The sequence below is a fragment of the Thrips palmi genome, unplaced genomic scaffold (assembly GCF_012932325.1).
Source record: "Thrips palmi isolate BJ-2018 unplaced genomic scaffold, TpBJ-2018v1 HiC_scaffold_18, whole genome shotgun sequence".
NCBI classification, from domain to species: domain Eukaryota; kingdom Metazoa; phylum Arthropoda; class Insecta; order Thysanoptera; family Thripidae; genus Thrips; species Thrips palmi.
Genome location: NW_023144627.1, coordinates 7070801 through 7096022, shown reverse-complemented (window position 1 = coordinate 7096022; position 25222 = coordinate 7070801). Strand labels below are relative to the sequence as shown.

At 53.6% G+C, this 25222-nt stretch overlaps 2 protein-coding genes and 1 long non-coding RNA gene across 4 annotated transcripts in view; 2 read left to right on the top strand and 1 right to left on the bottom strand.

Annotated features, from left to right (window-relative positions):
- Positions 1–458: 458 nt before the first annotated feature.
- Positions 459–6968, bottom strand: LOC117645271 (DNA topoisomerase 3-beta-1). Of its 2 annotated transcripts, none has more exons than XM_034385338.1 (14): positions 6174–6264; positions 5720–5862; positions 5439–5636; positions 5041–5337; positions 4838–4956; positions 4551–4751; positions 4254–4458; positions 3984–4166; positions 3690–3899; positions 3398–3615; positions 3057–3295; positions 2769–2907; positions 2581–2683; positions 459–2500 (listed from the first exon to the last, which is right to left on the bottom strand). In XM_034385338.1, exons 1-14 carry the CDS (start codon positions 6262–6264, stop codon positions 2276–2278), a joined length of 2571 nt encoding a protein of 856 aa, XP_034241229.1. In that variant the 3' UTR covers positions 459–2275. The 2 variants fall into 2 exon arrangements, with proteins under 2 accessions (XP_034241229.1, XP_034241230.1); XM_034385339.1 differs by lacking the exon at positions 6174–6264 and adding an exon at positions 6842–6968 and having other exon boundaries at positions 2276–2500.
- LOC117645277 lies at positions 6488–7555 on the top strand. The gene is made up of 3 exons (XR_004587721.1): positions 6488–6644; positions 6752–7099; positions 7319–7555. It is a non-coding gene; the product is annotated as an uncharacterized LOC117645277 (long non-coding RNA).
- A 10865-nt stretch (positions 7556–18420) lies between these two features.
- Positions 18421–25222, top strand: part of LOC117644279 (nuclear factor 1 X-type) — a 134635-nt gene continuing 127833 nt past the window's right edge. The window contains 1 exon segment of the mRNA XM_034383600.1: positions 18421–18575. Within this exon segment, the coding sequence (XP_034239491.1) occupies positions 18495–18575 (81 nt within the window). The 5' untranslated portion in view covers positions 18421–18494.

Below are 25222 nucleotides of genomic sequence, written 5' to 3'. Positions count from 1 at the left end.
TTCTATCCCTCTTATTTCCATTGCCTTGGTAAAAAAACAAAACAAACAAAGGCTCCATGAGCTGTAAGAAAGAATAGTGTGTGATATTGTTCCATGTAAATGAGAGGTACATAATATAATACATTAATAAATGTTTATGAATCGTATTCCCTGGATGTCTGCCACGTTCGTTGGAAAGGATTTTAGCAATTCATTATTTTTTGTCCTAAATGGACCTTAATTTGAATGTTTTATGGCATTTTACCTGAATGTAAAGAACCATGGAACAGTATTATTTTACTAAAATATGCCATGTCCAGGGATTACTTTTCAATTTTCTGTTACTTCATCTAGAACTGTATTTGAAATTTGACTTTATCTTCATGACAAGTGATAATTAAGCATTCTTATATAGGTGACAAATCTTATTGTTCTTGTAAATAATTAAGTGTATTGATGTTTCTATTGAAAAATCTTCGTCTTAAAAAAATTGAAATATTTATATTAAAGAGATCTTGGACACTTACATTGATATCAGATCAATTTCTAGAATATTGGAAGATGTTGAAAAGATTGCAAAACTACATAGTAGTGGTTTTGAGTGTGTCCTAGATGCAGGCTGCAGGCGGCAAGGAACCAGCCATTCTTTAAAAGATTTGTACTTATTACAAATTTGTCTTACAACATACAAGGAAAGATAGGCATTTGCAGAGGAACCTTGTACAAATGAGGTTGCTGTCTTGTCTTTACTTTCAAAAGATAAGATATACCATGAGGTAACAAAACGCATAAGAAGGGTGGAATAGTACTTGTCTATTTTATGCAAAGAAGACTATCTTAGTGGGACCATGAAGATGAGTAAACAAGAAACAGTTTGGCACAGTGTGCAAAACAAGGCAAGGGAGAAACAATTAAGCTTTTGAAACACTTTGTTGAAAATAGACAAAACCTTCAATTCACTGTATTTCTATGAGTCCTAAAACAGTATGAGTCCTGAAAAGTTTTGAAAAATGCTAGCCTGTTTGTTATATATCATTTGTTCAAAATGACTCTGCAAATGCATGGCATGATTTATGCAGTAAGTTAATGCACTTCAGAAATGAAGATAGAACTTTCCTTAAATATTGTCTGTTTGTTATGAACAGAAAATTGGTACGTAATTACTATAACACATTGCATTCCATATATTAGTGAACCACTGAAAACCACACCTCTAAAACCTACATATCAGAATACAACTGTTTTTCCAATCAAATTTCACATCAAAGCTTAGTATAATTCATCTTCATTTCTTTAATTGGTGTTACAATTATCCAAGCACATATCTGAAGATACGTTTACTTTAAAGTTTACCCTAAGGAGTTCATCATACAAAATTCCGTGACTAGCTATCAAATCATTTTCTTTTCAATGAACAAGCTCAATTTAATTTTAAATGGCACTCAAAAAATTATTTCATTGAGCAGATTAAGGAAAGATTTAGATCTCTGTTAGTATCACTCTAAAGGAGAGAAAGAAACAGTCCAAAAAAATCAGGTTATACATTGCAAACTGAAAGATTGTTCATGTAAAATAGGGCATTAACAGAAATTGAATACAACCTACCTATCAACTATGTTGAAAGTTGTTACAACACAAGAATGGGGAGAGCAAAGCCTGACACAACCACTATGTATGACAGATTTCTTCAGTGTTGACATCTGTATGTGCAGTTAATAAAAGACAAAATTGATCCATAAGGTGTTGTATGATTATTATTGAAGAACATTTTTCCTCCAAGATGAAGGTACAAGAGACCCTTCCGGTGGGTCGCGAGGCGCATCTTCACAGAAATAAAATTTGTTGCACACTGTAGTCTAACCGACCAGAGGTGCCAATTAACACCAAAATATAATATTGTAAAACAAAACTAAACATTGGTTGGATTACATTGCACTCACATAGCACATAGCAGGGCAACTCCATAATGCAGAGTTCGGACCAAGTGCTTATCTCAAGGATTCATGTAGTATATATCTACATAACAAAATTTATCCATAAATAAATAAATAGGTCACAATCAAACAAACAATATCAAAATTAGAAAAAACAAGATACACAAGATATATTATGTATTCTAACATTCAAGAACAATGGTTCATAAAAAGTCAAAAAAGTTCCACAAAAGGTATCTAAACACTACTGATGTTCCCATTGTAATCCTGAACCTAGCCAAACCAGGTGCAGACACAAAGTCATTTGAATACCAGTCATTGAAATCAGCTATAAATTTATAAGAGCACACACACCACACACATTAGACAAAATATGCAGCTAGTTGGGCCATTTTGTCTTTAGGGGGCCGAGCTTTGCCCTTGGAGCGCCCACGGCCTCCCCCTCCCCCTCCGCCTCTACCACGAGGAGCTCTGTTGCTTACTGTTCTGGTAATGGCACGATGCTTTTCTACCAAAGGAATGAAGTCAACAAAGCAGAAGAGGCATCCAGTGGATTCCGTGGCTTCCTTGGGCAATCTGCTTCTATCCTGTAGTCAAAGTTATTAAATGGTTAAAACATGCTCGTATCAATGATTAAAAAAGCCTCACCATTTCAGTGAACACTTACCTCACGATATTCAACTTTAACCAGTTGAGCTCCACAATCGCAAGTTGCTTCCTCCACAGTGATCTTGTGAGCATCTTCAAAAATGTGGACAATGATATCACACCTACAACGCAGAGGGCACATACGGTTTTGCATTAAAAATAACAAAGTACATACATCACAATTTGAAATAAAAAAAGAATAGTTACTTGTTGCAGCCTAGTTTCCACTTGGGAGCGGATGATGGGTCCAGAACCATCACTCCGTCACACTCACTGCATGTAGATACTCCTAGGCTATACATTCCTTGAGAGCAGTTTGGATGGGTACAACTATTGCAACCCATGCCTTTCAAAACACAAGAGAAAAACAATATCAAATGGATTGGAATAAGAAAATGATCACAACTATTTCAGTGGAATAGAGAGGTTTTTGTAAAAATGATGACCAAAATGTTTCAATCTTGGTCATCATTTTTAACATAGCATTCTATATACCTTTCTTCATGTCTCGGAATGGTGCATTGTTATAACAGTATGGGCAGAAAGGGTATGAACGGCCTTTGTTGCCGGCAGACCATGACAAAAGTTCAAAGTCATCCAGAGGACACCGCAGTTCCTTGTAAATTCGAATGTTTCCATTTTGAGGCAAATTTAAGGTTTCATCACAGTGGGCACAGTGGAGACGAGAAGGTTTTGTTTGAATATATTTCATGTAACGGCGGCACTTCCCACACCTAAAGAAAATAATAATAATAGTAATAATGATAATGTCTTTCAAAAGACAAATGGATAGGAACACTCGACACAACTCAATTTAAAACAATAGTTCTACTTGCCTTGAATGTGCTTTACCAGTCGTTGCTATGGGAGAGAAGGAGACCTCAAATAGATTGTCCATTCCCTCAATATTCTTGACAAAGTATTGAAACTTAAGTTTGAAAATTTCAGTGGTATGATGAAGAACAGCGTTAAAGTCTGCACGCCCTGCTGCAATCAAATTAAGTTGTTCTTCTACAGCAGACCGCATAGTCGGCAGCACAAGTTCTGGGTCAATCTGAAAACAATTCAAGCTGGTAAACGCAAAATAAGCCCACCAACAAGCATGGCACAGTTCGAAACAAAAGTTACCTTTTGATAACCATGAACTAAGACAGTCCCCAGAGTGGTTGGAATGAGGCGCCGCCCTGATCCTAAACTGACATAGTTCCTCACACAGATGTTGTTAATGTGGACAGGGATGGAGGCATCTGTGCCAATGCCGTGTTTCTCCATCAGAGTAATGAGCTCGGATTCAGTCAAATGGTCAGGGGGCGAGGTCTGGCACTCAGCTAATCTAGCCTGCACAGAAATTGGATTTAGGTAAATCAGTTTGGCATCAAGCTCAAGGACTTAATTTACCAGAAACTTAGCTGAAATACTTACGTCTTGTACTTCATAAATTTGCCCTTCAACAAAGTTAGGAACAGTTTCATTCTTTCCAAGAGCCTGCCAATGCATGACCACAGTGTAGCCGGGATCTAAAAGAGTCTTCCCAGTGCAAGAAAATGACTCGCTACCCATATCAAAGGTTGCCGTTGTGCTTAGATACTTGCAGTCTTGTGAAAGCTGTCACAACCAAAGTAAATTAGTTCAAGATCAAAATGAGACACCTGGAGGAATTCTCGATGAGATAAGAAAACCAATAACACTCACAGTTCCAATGAAATGTCTTGTTATGTAGTCATAGAGGCGCCAGGCATCACCATCTAACTCAGATTGGGAGGCAGATCGCATTGGTGTGATGGGGGGGTGGTCTCCCACATCTGTTCCTTTGCGAGGCTTATTGATGCCTTTTGCAAGCAGTTCTCTCACCTCTGCTCCCCACTCGCTGCTGCTCTGCTGCTGTTTCAACGTACCACTAGAGGGTCAAGTAAATGGTTGGATCAATCACACATCAAAATATTATCAATAATTGTTTCTAAAAGTTTTGTTAGTAGTACTCTCACTCACATAAGGTCAAAATTTTCAGGATAATGTGTAGTTTCAGTACGAGGGTATGAAATGTAGCCCTGTGTGTAAAGGCGCTCTGCAATTTGCATTGCATGGTGAGGGCCCATGCCAAGTCCAGAACTCGCTACCCTCATTAGTTCAACAGTATTCAGAGCTTGGGGACGTTGTTTCGCCTTTTCCTTGACGGACACTTTGGAGCAACTGAAAAACATTGGTGTCAGAAAAAACATCTCACTTGAGTCTAATGCACAGTAAGCAGCACTTTGAGATCATATAAAAACACTTACAATGTTTCTTTAAATTCCTTGGCCTGCATAAGGAACATTTGGGCAATTTCCTTTTCAAAACATCGGACTCGATCCCATTCAAGACTTACTTCTCTTCCTTCACTTGTTTTCACAACCACCTATAATGTCAGGGAGAGGTACCAGAATTAAAACCAAGAGAGGAGATGAGAATCAACAAAAGAAGAAAAAAACTACGAAATTACCTGAAGAACCCAGTAAGGCTCAGGTTTGAATGTCTGGATTTCATCGTGCCTTTGTACACAGAAACCCAAAGTGGGAGTTTGACAAGGGCCATAAGAAATTAAAGATGCGTCCAGGTCTCCATACTTCCCCTGGAAGAATTTAGTTTGGTAACGAGTAAAAGCACAGCCAATACGAAGATCCAGCTCCTGTCTTGCATCTACGGAGCGAGCTTCATTTTCATTCGGTTTGCCAAGATTTGCCATTGCCTCCTTAATATCTTTATCAGTAATCGCAGAAAAGTGAGCTCGCCAAACCACCTGAAACAGGCAGACAAGGAATATGAGGAAAATATAATACCAAAGACCTTGCTAAACTTTCACAATTAAACTATTTAAAAAAAGAAAGAAAACAAACTCACATCAGGAACAGTCACACTTCTGCGAAGAAATCCTTCCACAGCATTAATGACCTCAAAGCAAATGTTTTCTCCCTCTTTATCACAGTCAAGCCACAGTACTAGAAAATCACAACCCCGGGCTTCTTGAGCCAGAGTGTGGTTCATGCGCAATTTTGGAGTGGCTTCTTTCTTTTCTGTTGTGCATGTAAATAGCTCAACCTGGAGTTGAAGAACATTCAAATTATATTGCGGAAGTCCTCTGGTGACAGTAAATTGTTCACAAAGACAGATGTCAAACTTACCGGGTCGACTCGATCCCAATTGTTGAACTTGCTTATGAAATCAAGAGACATTACATGGCCGCACACTGATGTCATCTTGAAGGTAACTTGCTCTTGGCGGAAATTACCTTGCCATTCGTGTACAGAGCATGCGCCATTTAAAGCTGAAAAGAATGTATACCAAAATAAGCATATTTGGTGGGGAAAAAAGAAGGAAATTTGTTTCATACTATTATTAAGTATTTATAAATAAATTTAGACTTAATGTTTAACAACTAAGAGGAATGTGTAACAAATAAACAATGCAAATGCAGCAACATTTAACCTCTCCTCTCTACATGTACCGGTGAAGCATATTCAACTTGAAAAACGAGAGGCGAGTTATCGCGTGTGTTCAAAACAAAGCAAACTTCTAAAATGTTCAAACAAATTATAAAATTTCTCTAAAAATAAGAAAACCGGCTCAGCAACCAACCTTTTCTGCTCGAACAATGTCCATTGCTCAAGATATGAGCTAGTGAACTCGCGAGAGATGGCTTTTCAGCCACCATTAACACACTCCGCATTTTGGAAATGTTTCCAACGCAGCGAGGAAGGAGTAAATCTAATTGTTCGGACTCAAACGTCAAATAAGTGATTCAAAGTAGCGGACGACGAGTCCTGTCAGGCGGCCATGTTTTCTATTTCTACCCTTCTCATTCGTCCTGCAAATAGCCGTCAGCGGAGTGCAAATAAGTTTTCCCGCCAACTGCGCAGAGTTTAAAAAAGACCCAACGGTCACGGTCGCCGCCGTACGCGATCCAGCCCAGCCCATACCGCCTGCTGGAGAGACCGTCTGTGCGTGCATACTCCCGAAAAACAGCCCCGGGGTGGACTGCTGCGGAGTTATCGTCGTTATCGTCGAACTGCCGCAAGAAGAGACTATTCCTCTCTCTCCCACTCACAGGTTCCAAGTCATTCTGTACCCTGACTTAGAGTCCTAAAGGCCCTAAAGGGCTTTTAGGACTCTACCCTGACTGTACCTAACTGTACCTAACGCCAATCAACTTCCAGACGACGCCAGCAGAGTGAGCTAGAGCCGACTAGAGCGAGAGAGAAGACAAACAACAACAACAACAACAACAACAACAACACCGCACTCGCCTCGTCCTCGCCGCCGCACCGCGCCGCACTCGGTCCAAATCAGTCAACTGTTGAGCTGCTAGCTGCTGCTCCACTAGCTTGTCGTCGAGTTCGTTGCCATTTCAAGAAGTTCGTCACTGCACTGTTGAATCGGCTGGTTCATCGCCGTCACAGTCACCGAGCTGTCCAGCTGCTGCCCAGTCTAGAACGAGCCGCGGCCGCCGCAGCTGTCAGTCCGGTTGGTCCACCGTCACCGCAGCGGATTGTTGATCCCGCGAGGTAGGTGCACTGTTATCCAGGTGTTATCCAAGCCCGAGAACCTCGCCAACTACCCGCCGTCGCTCTGTCTCTGTCGCACTCATGATGCGGATGCGTTCCGGAAGGGTGCAAGGGAAACGGAGCGACGCAACACTGTGGCATGGCCCCAAAGTCTCCGAACCCATGAGCCATTTTGTCAAAACCGTTTTGTTTACAGTGTGTTTGTTTGTGTCTGTGCAGTACCATGTCTCAGAGCCAGCCATCTCGCCTCCAGGCGCCGCGGGTCGTGGTGAAGCAGACCCCGAGGGCCCCGACCGCCACCGCCGCGACCAGGTCAACCACCGCAGCAGCCTCTGCGCCTCGCTCTGCGACTAGGGCCGCCCCCGCCTCGGCCCCCGCCAAGAGGATCATGCCGCCGCCGACGTCCGCGAGGGTCCCGGACAACAAGAGGAGCGCCCCCGCGCCGCCGTCGACGGCGACCCGAGTCCCGGACGCCGCGAGGATGCCGCCGCCGAGCAAGGTCCCGCTCGCGAAGCACGCCGCGCCGGCGAGGAGGGCTGCGACGCCGAGGCCCACGTCGGTGCCTCCGCCTTCCTCTCGGCGTGCTGCTGCTCCGGCGGCGAGGTCGGCGACGGCCGCCAGGCAGCCACGCCAGGCCGCCACGACGCCGGCCTCGACGGCGTCCGCCAGCTTGCCGTCGGCCTCGGCGGCCGTCCTGGGCGTGGCCGCCCCCGCCCCCGCGGTGTCCCCGCGCCGCCTGGAGCTGCCGCCCGGCCTGCGGGGCCCCGCGTCGTCCTCGCGCTGCCGCCGCCGGTCCCTCAACGGCACCGTCTACGACCTCGCCGACGTGACGTGGTCCCAGATCGACGACACCGTCATCGAGGCGGACACCACGACCACCGAGGCCCCCGACGTGGTGGACGTGCACGGGCGCACGGCCGACGACGTGGACGTGTTCGTGCGCACGGGGCGGTGGCCGGGGGTGCGCGCGCGCCCCGCCAACCCCGACGACTCGTTTGACGTGGAGGCGCTGCGGCACCGCATCGACGCCCTGGACGAGGAGGCCGACCGCTACCGCGCCTGCATCGAGCTGTCCCGCCACGGCACCATCGCGGGCAGGCGCGTCCGCAGGGAGCCCTCCTGGGTCAGGGAGGTGGCCCGCCAGTGCGCGGACTCCGCTTGATTGGCAGCGGATTCCCTTCACCCTGTGATATCCTGCCTTTATTGATGTACGTCCTCGCATTTGCCACTTGATTGGCAGCGAATTCCCTTCACCCTGTGATATTCTGCCTTTATTGATGATATTCTGCCTTTATTGATGTACGTCCTCGCATTTGCCACTTGGTTGTCAGCGAATTCTCTTCACCCTGTATACTCTGTCCTGCTTGATGTCTGTCCTCGCTTTTGCCCCCAACTTTTCCCCCGAATTGCACTGTTAGTGATATAGTGATATAAGTGTAAATAAAACAGTACAATCTGCAAGGAGGATTTTATTCTTAATCGGAAAAATAATTTGTTGGGTTATTTTAAAAATTGATAATAAATTTTATTTCTAGTTTTGTCAAATGTGTTTCCTTTAGTGAGGTTGGAATTCTTTAATTCATAATAATAAATTTTATTTCTCGTCTTGTCAATCGTGTTTCCTTTAGTGAGGTAAGAATTCTTTAATTCATAATAATAAAGTTTATTTCTAGTCTTGTCAATCGTGTTTCCTTTTGTGAGGTTGGAATTCTTACTTACCTGCTTTGACTCATCCCCATGAACGAGTGAATGACATGCTACAAGAACACGTTCGGTTCGAGTCCCATTCAGCGACTCTGGAGGTCAAAACGCGCCTCGAGTGGTGGCCGCCTCCACCGGTCTTCTGGCCCACTGTGCCTCACTTCCAAGTGACTTGGCGATACCACGCGTGCGCCGCCGCGGTGGGCGCTACTCCGCGCGAAGGGGCTACGTTGCGGGGGTCCGCGATACCCCCTGCGGGCTGCGCGCGCTGATCCTTCGGCCAAAGGCCGCCGCGCTGGAGGTGCAGACTCATTCCGAGAGTCGTTTTCGTCCTTCGTCGCTCTGTCTCTCTCGCTCCTACACGGGACGGGCCATGAGCGCGAGAGAGACAGAGCGACGAAAACGACTCTCGGAATGAGTCTGCTGGCTGCGCTCTGACCGCCAAGTGCCCCCCTGGGTGCTGCCCATCACGCCCAACAAGCCGAGAGTCGTTTTCATCGCTCTGCCTCTCTCGCACTCATGGGGCCTCCTGTTTAGGTGCGAGAGAGACAGAGCGATGAAAACGACTCTCGGAATCCGTCTGCAGGGAATGCCCGACAGGTGTGCTCGTGCATTTCGGAGGTACAAGCTTTCCTTCCACAAATGCTCCTGGTTCCCCCATCCACCCCGAGGGGTTCGGACGAGGATGGAGATGTTTTCGGTGGGGTGCGGGCTCTGATTCCAATAGCAGAGAGAGAGAGAGAAAGAGAGAGAGAGGGCCGGGCCGATGAGGTGTGGTGTCTGGGCGTGGCGGGGCGCGGCGCGGGGCGTCGGTGTGGTCAGCACTACGTGCAGGCCGTGCCGTGCCGTGCCGTGCCGTGCCGTGCCGTGCCGTGCCGGGCCGTGGCGGCGGCGGTGGCGAAAAAGGGTGGCTGAGAGAGACAACAGATTTATCACGGAGACCGGTTCGGCGCTGCGCTGGCCGCGCCGGCCGCGCCACCCCACGACGTCCCCCAAACACGCAAACCCCAAACCTTTCTATTCAATATTTGTAATGGAGTCGTGTCGGACCGGCCGCCCCTGCGTCTCTCTCGCACCCTTGCTGGACGCACCGCTCGTGCGAGAGAGACAGAGCGACGAAGCCGCGTCCGCAATGAGGCTGCAGTGTGTTTGAAGGGGCGGCTGGCCGCTCGGTCTGTCCGGCCTGGCGCCTGGCAGCCTGGCAGCCGGGGTGCTAAATTCACACCAACATGTTGGGAAGCGTCCGTTCCTGAATGGCGTCGAATTTTCATTCATTTCGCCGCGGAACCGCGCGGAATGCACTGAATGCACCACTTGATGTCGAAAGGAGAGTGCGGCCCTGCACAGTGGGCCAGAAGACCGGTGGAGGCGGCAAACTCGAGACGCGTTTTGAGCTGCAGCGTCGCTAAATGGGACTTGAACGGAACGAGTGGCCCCACCAACGGACTCCTCGTTCGGGGCGCAATCCATTGGTGGGGTCACACGTTCGGTTCGAGTCCTGTTTAGCGACTCTGGTACTCAAAACGCGTCTAGAGTTTTGGCCGCGTCCACTGGTCTTCTGGCCCACTGTGCCCTGGCGAGGTGGACGGATGGGCCCAGTGCAGTACGCTCGCTGCGATTGACTGAATGGACATGTTTTGGCACCGGCCGCCCCCTCCCCCTCCCGCCTATTCATCCCAATGCCCACGTGGGCCACACGTAAATCAACGTTGAATGCGAATGTGAATGAGTGGCGGCACGGCCCGGCACGGCCCGCCGCGTGAACGTGAATCTGTCGTCGTTTCGCCGCTGGAAGTGGCATTTACGACCGAATTAGGCAGAAAGCGCCTGGCAGCGCAAGCAGCGGCAGTGGCGCTGAGGTGTTTCTTTCTCCTTCGTCCACGTATTACGAAACGTCTGCCGTCTCTCTCGCACTCGCTTCGCAGTCCGTGAGGAGCAACAAGGACAGAGCTATCGGCTAACGTTGCGGAATAAGTGGACAGCTCCCTGTTAGTGGACGGCGCCGTTTTCGGCGCACTGTTACGGGGAACTTCAAATCTACACCTAACGTGGAGTTATCAATCTCACTCGATTCCTGAACCCGGAACAGGCCATCGAAACAGCACCCGAATCGAACCAAGACAACTTTGAACTAGCGACCCTATTTGAAAAAACATTCACGCAAGTTGTTTTTTTTTTGGGGGGGGGAGGGATTGTTTAATTCACAAAGTTGTTTTGACACCTCGCTGGCGGGCGACGTCGCGGAGCGGCACAGTGGGCCAGAAGACCGGTGGAGGCGGCCAAAACTCCAGACGCGTTTTGAGCTCCAGAGTCGCTGAACAGGACTCGAACCGAACGTGTGACCCCACCAGTGGATTCCTCGTTCGGAGAGCAGTCCATTGGTGGGGTCACACGTTCGGTTCGAGTCCCAGCGACTCGAGAGCTCTAAACGCGTCTAGAGTTTTGTCCGCCTCCACCGGTCTTTTGGCCCACTGTAAGCGGGCCGCTGCACTGTCACCGCTAGACGGGTCCGCGACGCGCGCTGTTCTCCCACGAGAGCCCCCTGCTGCTGCGCGAAGTCTGCGGAGTCGGCGGTTCGAATCCCCGTCGAGGCGTCATTTCTTTTCTCCAACTTGGGTTCGGTTTGCGTTTCGTTTGCAGTCTACAAACGAAGCCCCGCGCGCCACGTCTCCATAAAGAGGCAGTTTTTATTGGGGCTGTCAGCGTGTGTGTGTGTGTGTGTGTGTGTGTGTGTGTGTGTGTGTTGTGTGAATGTGTATATGTGTGCGTGTGTGGTGCACGGCGGTGTTGGTCGGCAACAAGGCGCACTAAATCGACGCGTGGCGCCCGATCACTAATTAGCAGAGACAGAGGAATTAGAGAGAGAGAGAGAGAGAGAGAGAGAGAGAGAGAGAGAGAGAGAGAGAGAGAGAGAGAGAGAGAGAGGTCACAGGGATTTGAGAACGGAAGCGAGGCGGTAGCGACACGCACGCAGCAGGGATTCATTTAAATAACACGTAACGCGCCCTACCTGCCTTCGCACTTAAGGAAATAGTTTTAGCAGATGAGACTATATACTACACAGACAAAGAAATCAAAATATTTGATACCGAAGAATCAGTGCATTATTAAAAACTCAAAACAAACAGCGCAAAAGAAACTGTTATCGTATTTTAGTTAAACTCTTTTAGAAAATTAGGTCAGATGAAACTGCCCGTCGAGGGGTGACCCACTGTAAGATTTAGTGTACAAAGAATGTCGGCATGTGTTGGAACGTGCAAGATTTCTGTTATATTTGTGACTCTTGTTGTCTACTTACAGGAGTTTTCGCCTGCAGAATGCGGGAATGTGTTCAAATTTTGTACAATGAATGTGGGCAGTTATTCTCCTCTCGCTGCCCGTTCAAACTGCCGTCGTTTCAAATTTTTAACGAGGTCCAATTACACGCCACACCCGGAAAGGGGTATAACTGCAGGCAGCATGCGGCACACTGTGGCACGCGCTCTCGGGGGCGTTGACGGCGTGTGGCAACAACTCAATGAGCTTGTCAGAACGTCTGCCGTTGCCAACGTTTTTTTATTTCTTTTCAATATAAATCACTTCCGATTGTGTCGCTTTCTTTATTACGGGTGGCGCGCGAGCTGTCAAACGGTTGTTGTCCCTTTTTTTTAGCGCTTGTTTTAATCGGATCGTAAAATGAGGGTGAAATGTATCGGCGCCCTTTTATTGGTCGCTGTCACTCGCCTCCCCTCCGGACGAGCCTCCGGGCCTCCGGACCTGTTGAACGGACGGCCTGACGAACGCCACTCCCCATCTGTCTCATATCTGTCAGCGCGGCACCCACAGTGGAAAGTGAGAAATGGGCGCGAAAAAAAAAAGAAAGGCTAGGGTTGGAGCTGTCGGAGTTCGCGTTCGGTTAATGAGCGTTGAAGCGAGAAACGACTGCGAGTCCGAACCGTACCGTCGCTCTGTCTCTATCGCACTCATGGTGCGCTGTGTAGAGTTGCGAGAGAGACAGAGTGAGGAAATTTGTCTACGGAATCGTTGGGCAAAACAACACGGTGACCTCCCGTGGCCTGGAGAAATGCTTTCGGCCTGGAGAAAAGCTCTCGGCCTGGAGAAATGCTCCTGGCCTGGAGAAATGCTCTCGGCCTGGAGAAATGCTCCTGGCCTGGAGAAATGCTCTCGGCCTGGAGAAATGCTCCTGGCCTGGAGAAATGCTCCTGGCCTGGAGAAATGCTCCTGTCCGACGGGGTGCGAGAGAGACAGCGAGTCGGCCTGCTGTTCGGCGCGGGGGTCAAGTGTAGGCGCAATCAGGCCAATCAGCCCTTACCCCTCTCCGCCCCCGCCGCCCCCGCCACCCCCCGCCACGCCGGGCCGCCCCTCCACGTCGGGGGCGGGGCCAGCCGCCGCCAGGCCCCGCCCCACTGCCGCGCCGCCCCCCGCCGCCCCCCGCCTCCCGCGTCGCGACGCCCCCCACCACAGCAGTGCACCAGCGGCGCGGCGTCGCGGCGTCCGTCACTCCTCCCCCGAGTCGCCCGAGTCGCCGAGCGGCGCTGGGCCGGCCGGCCTAGTGGGCCTCCAGGCCAGGCGGCTAGGCCCGGAGAGGGCCTGGAGAGAGGACTCGGAGGCCCCTGCCGCCCGCTTTACCCCAGTGCAGGCACAGCCCCGTTACCGCCCTTCAACGCTCAACGTCCCACAGTGGGCCAGAAGGCCGGTGGAGGCGGCCAAAACTCTAGACGCGTTTTGAGCTCCAGAGTCGCTAAATGGGACTCGAACCGAACGTGTGACCCCACCAATGGATTGCTCTCCGAACGAGAAATCCATTGGTGGGGTCACACGTTCGGTTCGAGTCCTGTTTAGCGACTCCGGAGCTCAAAACGCGTCTAGAGTTTTGTCCGCCTCCACCGGTCTTCTGGCCCACTGTGCGCTGCCGCCGGGCGGGCCCGGGGTAGGCAGCCCGGTGCGCACGTCTGTTCGACGGGACGGCAGTGTGCCTACCTGCTGGGCGGCCGCGGTGCCAGCCGTCTGATTCCGAACACTGCTTCGTCGCTCTGTCTCTCTCGCACCCCTACGGACCGCCCCATGAGTGCGAGAGAGACAGAGCGACGAAAGCAGTGTTCGGAATCAGACGGCAGCGCAACGTTTTTCGAAGGAAACTATAACTGTGCCGGGAGAAGAGTGGGGCAGTGATAGCCGCGACGGGACGCACGCCGTTCGACCCGCTCCATCCGCACTGCTCCGCACGGAGTAGAGATATCCAGTTTTGCTCGTGCAGTCGCCCCGTCTCTCTCGCACTCGCGGCGCGCTCCGCAGGCGTGCGAGAGAGACGGGCGATTGTTGCGGCGTCGCGCGCGGGCCGCTAACACATTCGACCGGAGACACAAATGGAAGCGTTCCATCACCGCCATGCAAATAGCGCGGCGCGTCGCGGCGCGTCGCGAAGCTCGAAGCAAACTCATTAAACGATATCTCGTTTGAAACGATATCTCGTTTAATTGACGCGGCCGTCGCCAGCCCCGGAGTCTCTCTCGCACCCTGACGGAGAGCCCCGTGAGTGCGAGAGAGACAGAGCGACGCCTCTCAGGCCGGGCTGCGTCGCGCGCCGCCCGTCGAACGGACCGTTACGCTACAACTAAATCTAGCCGGAGCCATCGAGTCCCCGCGACGCAGGCCGACGCAGGCCGCGCGGACGCAGGCTGCTGGCAACTGTCACCGGGGCAGGCGCGGGCAGGCGCCGGCAACCACCGCCTACTGGACGCTTCTGGCGTCGAGCCTCGCCCTGCCAACGGGGAAAAATCATGCCGAAAGGACGCATGCGCACGCGAACACACACTCACACACAACACACACACGTTAAAATTATTACTAATACCTCAGTTTTAAATTTATAAAATATTTTGCAGTCTCGTTTAAATTAATAAAAAAAATCTCGAAATTTTTGAAAATTCTTACTTATTTACGTTTTTTTGCACACTCTTATCCCTTGCGACGTCCAAGTGCCTCTCTCTCTCTCTCTCTCTCTCTCTCTCTCTCTCTCTCTCTCTCTCTCTCTCTCTCCCTCCCAGTGCAGGGCCCTCCATTCATCTTGGCGGCCGTCAAAACGCGTGCCCCGAGTCGTGCGTCACGCTGCCCGCGTTGCCCACTTCGCTCAATTAAGGATTTGCCAAAACATTCAGTCACCGCAAGCTGCACGGCACTATGCAGAGCCCTTTCCGTCGCTCTGTCTCTCTCGCACCTACATGGGGACGCCCCGTGAGTGCGAGAGAGACAGCGAGCGACGACTCTTGGAGTCTGATGCACCGAGCGCGCCGTCCGCGGAAGCTACCCTCTCTCTCTCTCTCTCTCTCTCTCTCTCTCTCTCTCTCTCTCTCTCTCTCTCTCTCTCTCTCTCTCTCACTCACTTCGCGTGCCCTGAGGCCGTTATCGATTCGTCAAGTCGTTTTGCCAAGTGTCGCGATTTCGCTATTGGGCGGGAAACACGCATTCCCGAGGGTCAACAACTCTGGATTTTGGTGTACACCGAATACATGATTATGCCGAATATTTAAGATTATGGAGAATATTGCGATTATTAAGATTATTTTTGATTATGGTGATTATTTTGATTCTTAGTGAATATTGTGAATATTCGTGATTATTGAAATTATTGGTAAAGATTCTGTGAGATTATAGAGATTATCGTTGATTATCGCGATTATAAATGATTATTAGTGAATATGGGATGATTATCAGGGATTATCGGAAGGAAAAAAGCCCTTACATGGAAAAAATGGTTGCATGTATGTACCCAGCATTTGTTGTGCACATGACACGTAGGCTTGATTATTCGTGATTACGAGTGATTATTGGCAATATTCTGGGATTATCTTTGATTTTTAGTGATTACTATAGCGATTATTATGAATATTTCCGATTATTGTGATTATACTGAATACGGTTGAATAGTATGATTATACTGAATATGGTTGAATATTATGATTATATTACTGATTATCAATGATTACCAACTGAGCGTACACCGAATATCCCGAGTTGTTGACCCCTCGCGCATTCCTCCTTGTTCGCGACTCGGGCGGACTTGCCTCCGGTGCGAAAGTAGGCAGTAAAAACAACAACAGCAACAAAAACCTCACAATCCACAAAAAAATTTCTGAAAAGTGTGTCGGTGGACCGCTAATGCTCGAACCGGCCGGCCGGCTGAATAGCCTTATCTCGGAGAGGGTGGCCTGGACGGCCAGGACCGCTCTGCCTATCTCACTCAGCCGCGCTTCCCCCCAAAGGAAGTCGTGGTCCCTTCTTCATAGTGTAGCAGCCGCGGGGCCCCAATGACGTCACCTGGGCCTCACGGGTCCAACCCCTTGGTCTTTAGTCCTTTGGTCCTTGGTGCCTGGTCCTTGGTCTTGGTCCGCGGTCCTTTGGTGCTTGGTCCTTTGGTTCCTGGTTTTTGTCCTTTGGTCTGGTCCTTGGTCCTTTAGTCCTTGGTCCTTTGGTCCTTGGTCCTTTGGTCCTTGGTCCTTTGGTCCTTGGTCCCTTGGTCCTTTGGTTCTTGGTCCTTTGGTCCTTGGTCCTTCGGTTCTTTAGGTTTGGTCCTTTGGTCCTTGGTGGTCATCCTATCAAGTGTCCTCGGGATTGAGATTTCATCGTCCCCTCTGCGTTTGTGTCAGCGCCGCTACGATAAAAAGGGAGAGAGAGAGAGAGAGAGGTCTCATTTTCCGCCGGGTCACGGCCTTGTCATTCCTATTACGTTCTTTCCTCGCGAACCGTTTCGTGTTTTCTGCTCACACACACACACACACACACACACACACACACACGCACACACACACACACACACACACACACACACACACACACACACACACACACACACACACAGAGGCGAGCGCGCGCGCCGCGGTTCTCGTATTACCAGTCGATCTGTTCTTCGCGCGCTGTGCGGCCGTTCCATAGGCGCCGACCGGACAGTGTCCTCTGCCCCCCCCCCCCTCCTCCTGTCCTCTTCGCATTCTACCCCCCCCTTTCCCCCTTCTGGTGACTTACGTAACACTTGAGCCCGCCGAGCTGCTGCCTGGAGAGAGAGAGAGGGGGAAGCGTCTGCTGATAACACCGCGGGGAGCGTATTTGGGAAACAATTTGGAGCCGCGCATGGACGGATCCAGACGGTCCGGGACACTTTAAAAAAAGGACACCGTTAAAAATTATTATTTTTTGGATTTATAGTAAGACAGTGAAAGAGTCCTCGCTGAACCTATTTGCGGCTGACAGCGGATGGATTTCATCCGAAAGGCACACGACACTCTGAGCGAACTTTCCGCGACGACTTTGCGAACGCTGCCAGTACACTGCTAGTCGCTCTGGAGGTCTTCCGAAACTCGAACGGGACAGAAGATCGAAGGGCGTGCCTGCGAGCGACCGCACAGTGGGCCAGAAGACCGGTGGAGGCCAAAATTCTAGACACAGTTTGACCCCCAGAATCGCTAAACAAGGCTCGAACCGAACGTGTGACTCCACCAATGGATTCCTCGTTCGAAGGGCAATCCATTGGTGGGGTCACACGTTCGGTTCGAGCCTTGTTTAGCGATTCTGGGGGTCAAACTGCGTCTAGAATTTTGGCCTCCTCCACCGGTCTTCTGGCCCACTGTGCGCAGCGCCCGATCCACACGCCGCGCGCCCAAAGTTTGAACCAGACGAATGCTTTCCAGCCTTAGACCGATTCGGTCGCTCTGTCTCTCTCGCACCCACGCGGGACGCCCCGTGAGTGCGAGAGAGACGGACTCTCGGAATCAGTCTGGTGCCGGGAAATGAAAGGGCGGCAGGTGTCGGGGGGCGTGCTTAAATGGGGTGATTAACCACACGCCCCCTCCCCCTCCGGGGCGCTCTGTATCGAACCCCCCGGCCCGGCCTGCAGACTGATTCCGAGAGCCCGTCTCTCTCGCACTCATGGGGTGTGCCGTATAGGTGCGAGAGAGACAGAGCGACAGGCCGCACTTAGGCCCTTGGGCCCCTCTGGGCGTGGGGCGGGGCTTGGCGGCCCGCGGCGCGGCGGCCAGTGACAGTGCAGCCTCTAGTGCCGGCCGGCCCACCGCGCATGCCCGCGCCCCACCCCGCCCCGCCGCGCCCCGCCGCGCCCCGCCGCGCCCCACCCCGCCTCCGCCGTGCCGCCACGCCCCGTCTGGGTGCCGCGCCGCCGCGGTCGGCGGAGAGGCCGCACAGCGCAGCGCGCCGCAGCGGCAGCGCACAGAGTGCCGCACGGTGTGCCGTTCCGTTTGGCCGCGCCGCCCGTCCCGTCGGCTTGGCTTGGGCTCGCCGCCGCGAAGCCGCGAAGCCGCGCCGCCGCGGCCGTCGTCTGGCAGTCCGCGACCTGCGCGCCGAGCGCCGTCGCGTCGCCCGCCCATGCGGCCGCCCCGTGGACGCCGACTCTGCTCGTGGCCAAGCAGGCCGTGGTCGCGCTAGGCGCCCCGCGTCCCGCCCCGCGCCCCGCCCCGCGCCCCGCCCCCCCGGCGCCCCCCCAGTGCCAGGCCGTCGGCCAGCCATCGGCCAGGCCTTCTAGTGCCTCGCCGTGGCGGCTCCGTACTCGGCGGCCCCGCCGCCCTGGGTGGGCGGCTGGCCCCACCAGCACCACGCCGTGCACCCCTCCGTGCACCCCGTGCACCCCGTGAGCGCGCCCCAGCAGCACCACTCCGTGCACGCCGCGCACCGCAGCGCCAGGGTCATGTTCATCCCGGACTCGCTGAGGTCGTGCATGGTGGAGCCCGACGTGTCCACGTACCTGCAGGCGCCGTCGTCCGGACAGGTAAAGGTCGCCGTGGTGACCGCCGCCACCGCGTCAGCACCCACGTGGTACCCGCCGACAACACCCGCGTGTTTACCACCACGTGTTTACATCCGCACTACCGCCGTCTCGAATCTGTCATCCAGCGAGTTCCAGAGGCGTTAGCTCCTCGGTTGTTTTCATCAATGCACCTGTTCAGTGCTCAGGTTTCTCGCTGTCATAGATCCCTCATCAGTAGCATGCTAAAACCTCCCACTTCCCCTCCAGTGTCGAAAGGGTTGCCAACCCCAGCCTACGCAGTGTCTGCCCTTGCTGTCGAGAAGTTGCCTAGCATGCAGGCTGAGGTTGGCTACCCTTTGGAAACAGGTGCATCGCGGCAAGTTTTGCCCACTGGGTCGGCAGCGGCGGCGGCAGGGCAGGGCAGGGCCTCGGCCCGGCGACGTAGGCAACCTGAACGCGCGAGGCAGCGAGAGCGTGGCCGTCGATGCTGTCATTGGCAGCCGAGTGGCGATTGGCTGGTCAGAGAGCACTGCTCCCTTTTGACAACAACAACAACCACAACAACAATAACAACAACAACAACAACACGATGCCGGGTCGGGCCAACTGCCACCCATTCGCTGCGTCCCATTTGACCGGCGCCGGGAGGCAGGCAACCTCAACGCAGTGGAGGCGCGTCACGGGGAAGGAAAAGCGAAACGACTTGCGAAAAGGAAACACGAATCTGAATGACGTTAGGCGGGAAGCACACGCCGCGAATTTGAATCGCAATCACGCGTTATCATTGGATAACCCGGTAGGGGAATGGGGTTCTGACGGCCCTGCAGTTGCTGCTGCTGTTTTTGTTGTTGTTGTTGTTGTTGCGGTAACGTTTGTTGCATCTCGGCCGGCAGTGCCTGTTCGGTGCCGTCCGCGGCCTACGTCATAAATATAAACAAGTTGATCATCAACACACTTTTTCTTGTTCGCGTTTACTCGCGTCGTCCAGCGCGTCCAGCGGCCGGACAGGCCATGCTGGCAGCTATCAGGCTAGCACGAGGACTTTTTTGTTTTGGTTTCGCGCGCTCTCTTCTCTATCTCTCTCTCTCTCTCTCTCTCTCTCTCTCTCTCTCTCTCTCTCTCTCTCTCTCTCTCTCTCTCTCTGCAACTCGCTCCTGGACGACGCTCCTCGGCCGGGAAACGACGGAGACACAGCCAGTCCGGCGGCAGAAATGGGAATCGAACTCTCGAACTCGAACCGAAACGACTGGGACTTGGAGCCGCTGCGCGTCAAAGTTCAAGGACGCGCGAATCGAGCAGCCACTGCGCGTGCCTCGGAAGAGCAGCCCTTCGTCGTGCTGATGGCTCTCTCTCTCTCTCTCTCTCTCTCTCTCTCTCTCTCTCTCTCTCTCTCTCTCTCTCTCTCTCTCGCACCTGTAAGGGACGCCGCATGAGTGCGAGAGAGACAGAGCGACGACTCTCGGAATCAGTCTGCTGGTCAACTGACATACCCGCGGGAAATGTCCGCGGCGTGTTGTTTAGCAGTGTACGCGGATGATGCCCTTCCTCCGGCCCGTCCTTGCCCGTCCTTCGCGTCGTCCTCCCTGCCAATCGTGTCTCCGCGCGCCACGCCACGCCACGCCACGCCACGCCACGCCACGCCACCTGCCGCGCCGAGGCTGGCCGGGGCGCTCCGAGCGGCGCTGCGCTGCGCGGTGCCGGCGGCCGCGGCTACGTCGGCGACGTCGCGAAGGTCGACCGGCGGCCGGCCGGCCGGACTCGCCCCGAAATGTCACCGTCGGCGGCACCAGGGCATCTCGGCACCAGGGCGACCCGGCCCGGACCCGACTGGGGGGACTGCCGGACTGCCGTGCGAAGCCTGCGGAGCGGCGCACAGTGGGCCAGAAGACGGCGCCGGCGGCCGAAACTCCAGACGCGTTTTGAGCTCCAGAGCCGCAAAGCAGGACTCGAACCGAACGTGTGACCCCACCAATGGATTCCGCGTTCGGAGAGCAATCCATTGGTGGGGTCACACGTTCGGTTCGAGTCCTGCTTACCGACTCTGCAGCTCGAAACGCGTCTAGAGTTTCGGCCGCCTCCACCGGTGTTCCGGCCCACTGTGCGGCGGAGCGCGGATTTGTATTTGGGCGATTACCAGTTTTGGGTCCTGCTCCTTTTGGCCGGGTCCCGGTCTGGGTCCCGCTCAATCTGTTTGTCCCTCCGCGGAGCTCTGCGCGCGCGCGCGCGCGCGTGTGTGTCCGGCTGTCTGTGCGTGTGTGCGTGCGTTATACGTGCACTGAGACTTTTACGTCCCCGCGGTACTGGTCTCGAGGCGTGGCTTCGCGCGCCGTGCTGGCCCTTCTCTGTCTGTCTGTCTGTCTGTCTGTCTGTCTGTCTGTCTGTCTGTCTGTCTGTCTGTCTGTCTGTCTGTCTGTCTCCCTTTACTCCTTTCCCTCGGAAGGTTCTTTATTAGCGCGCATGTGTGTGTGTGTGTGTGTGTGTGTGCGTATGTGTGCTTGTGTCTGTGTGCGGCCTGTAAGCGCCGCCGCATCTTTTCCGATCGCCTCGTGACGACGCCGCGACGCGTCCCCGGCGTCCCCTCACACACACAAACACACACACACAAACACACACACACACACACACAACACACACACACACACACATGCACACGCTGCGGCGACACTACCAAAAAAGGAGGACCAACCATTCACTGATTCGAAAGCTGCATGGTGATGATGAAAAGAGTCCTAGAAGTCACCCTGGGGGTTTGGGTTGCGAGCTTCAGGGCGTTGCTCTCTCTCTCTCTCTCCCGTCGTGCTGTCCTGCGGGGCGCCGCTCGCCCGGAAACGTGCGCACCTTGTGGCGGTGCGGCATTGCTAGGCATTTATATGCACCCAGAAACAGAGCCGCGGACGGCAAAGAAGGCGGCACGCTGGAAAACGCTGGAGCGCCATCCAGTGTGGGACGTCCAGGGCGTCCCGCGGAGTCGTCTCCGTCGCTCTGTCTCTCTCTCGCACCCGTACGGGACGCCCCGTGAGTGCGAGAGGGACAGACGGCTGTCTCGCTGCGGGCACACACGCGTGCACTGCGACGCGGCGACGCGCAGCGCGTTCAAAGTGTCTCACTGCCACGTTCCTCAGCGCGTCGGTTTTCAATTCTGCCGCTGGTTTCGCATGCCGGCGGCACTGCAGTGTCCACTGCACTGCATAGACGGTGTCCGCAGACGGCACCTCCAGCCGGCGGCGTCGGCCTCGGCGGCAGCGGTGCCCCCTCGGGGGCCGCGGGGCCCTGGCGGGGCCCTCGGGCATCAAAATGCTTAACTTATCAACTCACATACGACTCGACCCCTCCACCCCCCTCCACCACCCACCTGTCCCCTCCGACACGTCCACGCGTCCTCACGCACACACACGGACACACACACGGACACACACACACACACACACACACACACTGCATGACTTAGTGCCTGCGCGGCTTAGCATTCTTGAGCAGTGTGGCTATGCGGCCCTGGTGCCCCCTCCGCGGCCCCCGCCCCGCCCCGCCCCGCCCCGGTGGTCATACGGCGGGCGTGGCCAGGCGTGGCGGGGCGTGGCGGGGCGTAGTGGGACGGACCGAGCGGGCCTCTCGGCAACGCGGCGCGACGCGGTGCGGCGGCCTCTGCCAGCGCGCTTCTCACTCTGATTGACATTGCAGCCGCGACGGCCTGCCAGCCCGCCAGCCCACAGTGCAGGCGTCTTTCCCTGCGACGCTTCCAGGACGCCTCCAGGACCCTCCAGGACCTTCCAGGGAAGAGTAGGACGCTTCTAGGACGCCTCCAGGACCTTCGAGGACGCCCCCAGGACGATTCCAGGACGCCTCCAGGACGATTCTAGGACGTCTCCAGAACGCTTCCAGGACCCTCCAGGACACCTCCAGGACGATTCCAGGACGCTTCCAGGACGATTCCAGGACATCGGCGACACCTTCGCGACGTGGCACCTGGACGACGCGCCGTTCTCCAGAGAAGCCCTCGGCCTCCAGGACACTGTCAGTCAGGACTCCAGTGATTCGCCCAGTGCCGTGTCAGTGAACTGCAGTGGAACAGTTGTCCTTTTCTAGTGGAGCGGCTGGAGGGTTTCCTAGTGCAACCGTTCGCGGGTTTCCATCGACTGCAACCGTTCGCGTGTTTTCGTTCAAGTGGAAGCGTGCAAAGTGAAGTGTTCACTGAAGTGACATTGTGTGGCGCCGTTTTTTGAAACGACAAACCCGTTAAAAATAAAAGACTGAACCGAACGTTTTGGTGAACGGCGAAGAGACCGCGGCGAGCGGAAGAAGGCAGTGAAAATGAGTGAGGTGACGTCAGCGCACGTCCTAACCTCGCCGTATATAGTGGCGTGCCGCTACCCATGGAGGGCGACGCCGTGCTGACGGTGCGACAGAGACGACGATAGCGACGGTACTCTGTGAAGAAGAAAAGTGCATAGTGTGTGACCAGTGCAGTGATTTGAATGCGTGGTGCGGACTTAGCGTCTCGCGCGCTCAGTGTGGCCAGCAGTGTGACCAACAGTGTGAGCGACAGTGTGACCAACAGTGTGACCAAACAGTGTGACCAACAGTGTGACCAACAGTGTGACCAACAGAGTGACCAACAGTGTGACCAACAGTGTGACGAGCAGTGTGACCAACAGTGTGACCAACAGTGTGACCAACAGTGTGAAATGTGCGCGGAAATGCTAGTGGGATGCTAGCGCCATGTTCCAAGCCACCTACCTCCCCCACGACCACGCCTGCTGGGCCGCGCAGTGCTACCAACAAAACAAGGTGCGTGGGAAAGTGGGAAAAACCAGATGACGTCACCGACAGCCGTAGTAGTTTCACGCACGTCGAGAAAAGTTGCTTTTATTTTTAGACGGGCGTGGAGTTGTCACGGAAAATTGTGCATTTCCCGCAGCGGAGGCATTCCCTACGCAGGGAAGTCCCAAACGCGGCGTTCCTCTGGAGACTCATTCCGAGAGCCGTCGCTCTGTCTCTCTCGCACTCATGGTGCGTCCCGTGTGGGTGCGAGAGAGACAGAGTGTGTTTCTGGCTGTTTTTCTGGCCGACGCACTTCCGACGCGCCAGCCTCGGTCTCCCATCTCCGTCTCTGGCATTGAGTCAAAATCGGTGGCGCCGCCACACAGTGGTAATCGCCGGAACAGTGTGTTGGTGCGTAGGTCACGGCGCTTGGCCCACATTCAAGCGGCGTGCTCGTGTGTGCGCGCGCGCGCGTGTGTGTGTGTGTGTGTGTGTGTGTGTGTGTGTGTGTGTGTGTGTGTTTGCGTTAAGCGCCGCGGAAAATACGCTGTGTTGTGACGCGAGCGGCGCTAAAGTTTCTTTTCTGCCTTTTGTTGAAAAAATGCAAAAAAATAAGCGGTTGCGGATTGTAGGATTTGAGCCTGTACACTCCAAATGCCCTACTGAGAAAATGCCGTGCAGTCATAATACTAAGCTTAGTTCTCAAAAACTTATAACCGATTTCGTCGTTTCCCTGAAACTCCCTTTGGCGAGCGGTCATTCCACGCAGTATGTACTCCATGACCGTCCGTCGCGCGCTTTACCAAAAGTGTTTTGTTTTTGTTTTGGAACGAGAGTGCCTACACTGGTCGCCCTGGAATGCTTTGCAACTTTCTCGTCGATTTTATTCCAGCGTGCCTCACATATGACTGGCCCATTATTTCCTCGTGATAACGTCGGCCGCTCGGAAAAGGGAGAGAGAGAGAGAGAGAGAGAGAGAGAGAGAGAGAGAGAGAGAGAGAGAGAGAGAGAGAGAGAGAGAGAGAGAGAGAGAGAGAGAGAGAGAGAGAGAGAGAGCAATACGGCGTGACTAATTCAAATGGGTTAACTACTGCGGGGCGCTACCAGGCGCTGCCCGGCGCTACGCGCTGCCAGTGTAGCTGCAGGGAGCGCGCATGCCGCGGCTATCGATAGGCACTCCGATACCGCGGAGCGTTTTGCGCGTCTGTCTCTCTCGCACTCACGACGCGGCCACGGGGCGAAAAGAGAGCCACGGGCTGGCGCGCTGGCTCTCCGGAGCGCCGCGGATTCTGCGCGGACTTTGCGCTAAACTCGACGGAAACAGGGCGGCCCGCTCCAAAAAAATCGACGAAGCAGTTTGTGGCGCGAAGGATGACTTTCGTAAATGGCAAAGAGTTTCCTTGCAGTGTACTCTGTGATTACTGCCGCGTCGAACCTTGTCCGAATGCCATCCGAAGGAAAGCCACCACCCGCTAACTTTGCGACCGCATGAAGCAGACAACTAACTTGTCGTGTCGCACCGCGTCGGCCTTTCGCAAGAGAGAGAGAGAGAGAGAGCGAGCTAATGTAGCCGGGTGAGGCTAGATAGCTTGGCGACCCCATCAAGACAAAGCACTGACATGCATAAAGAAGTTAGTGGTGCAGTCTACCATGATACCCCCCACGGACCCAGCCACGGACTCGACCGGTCACCCGTGCGCGGCCTCCCCGCCTGAGCGGCCCGGCCCGCCCCACAGTGGGCCAGAAGACCGGTGGAGGCGGCCGAAACTCAAGGCGCGTTTTGAGCTCCAGAGTCGCTAAGCAGGACTCGAACCGAACGTGTGACCCTACCAATAGATTCCTCGTTCGAGGAGCAATCCATTGGTGGAGTCACACGTTCGGCTCAAGTCCTGTTTAGCGACTCTGGAGCT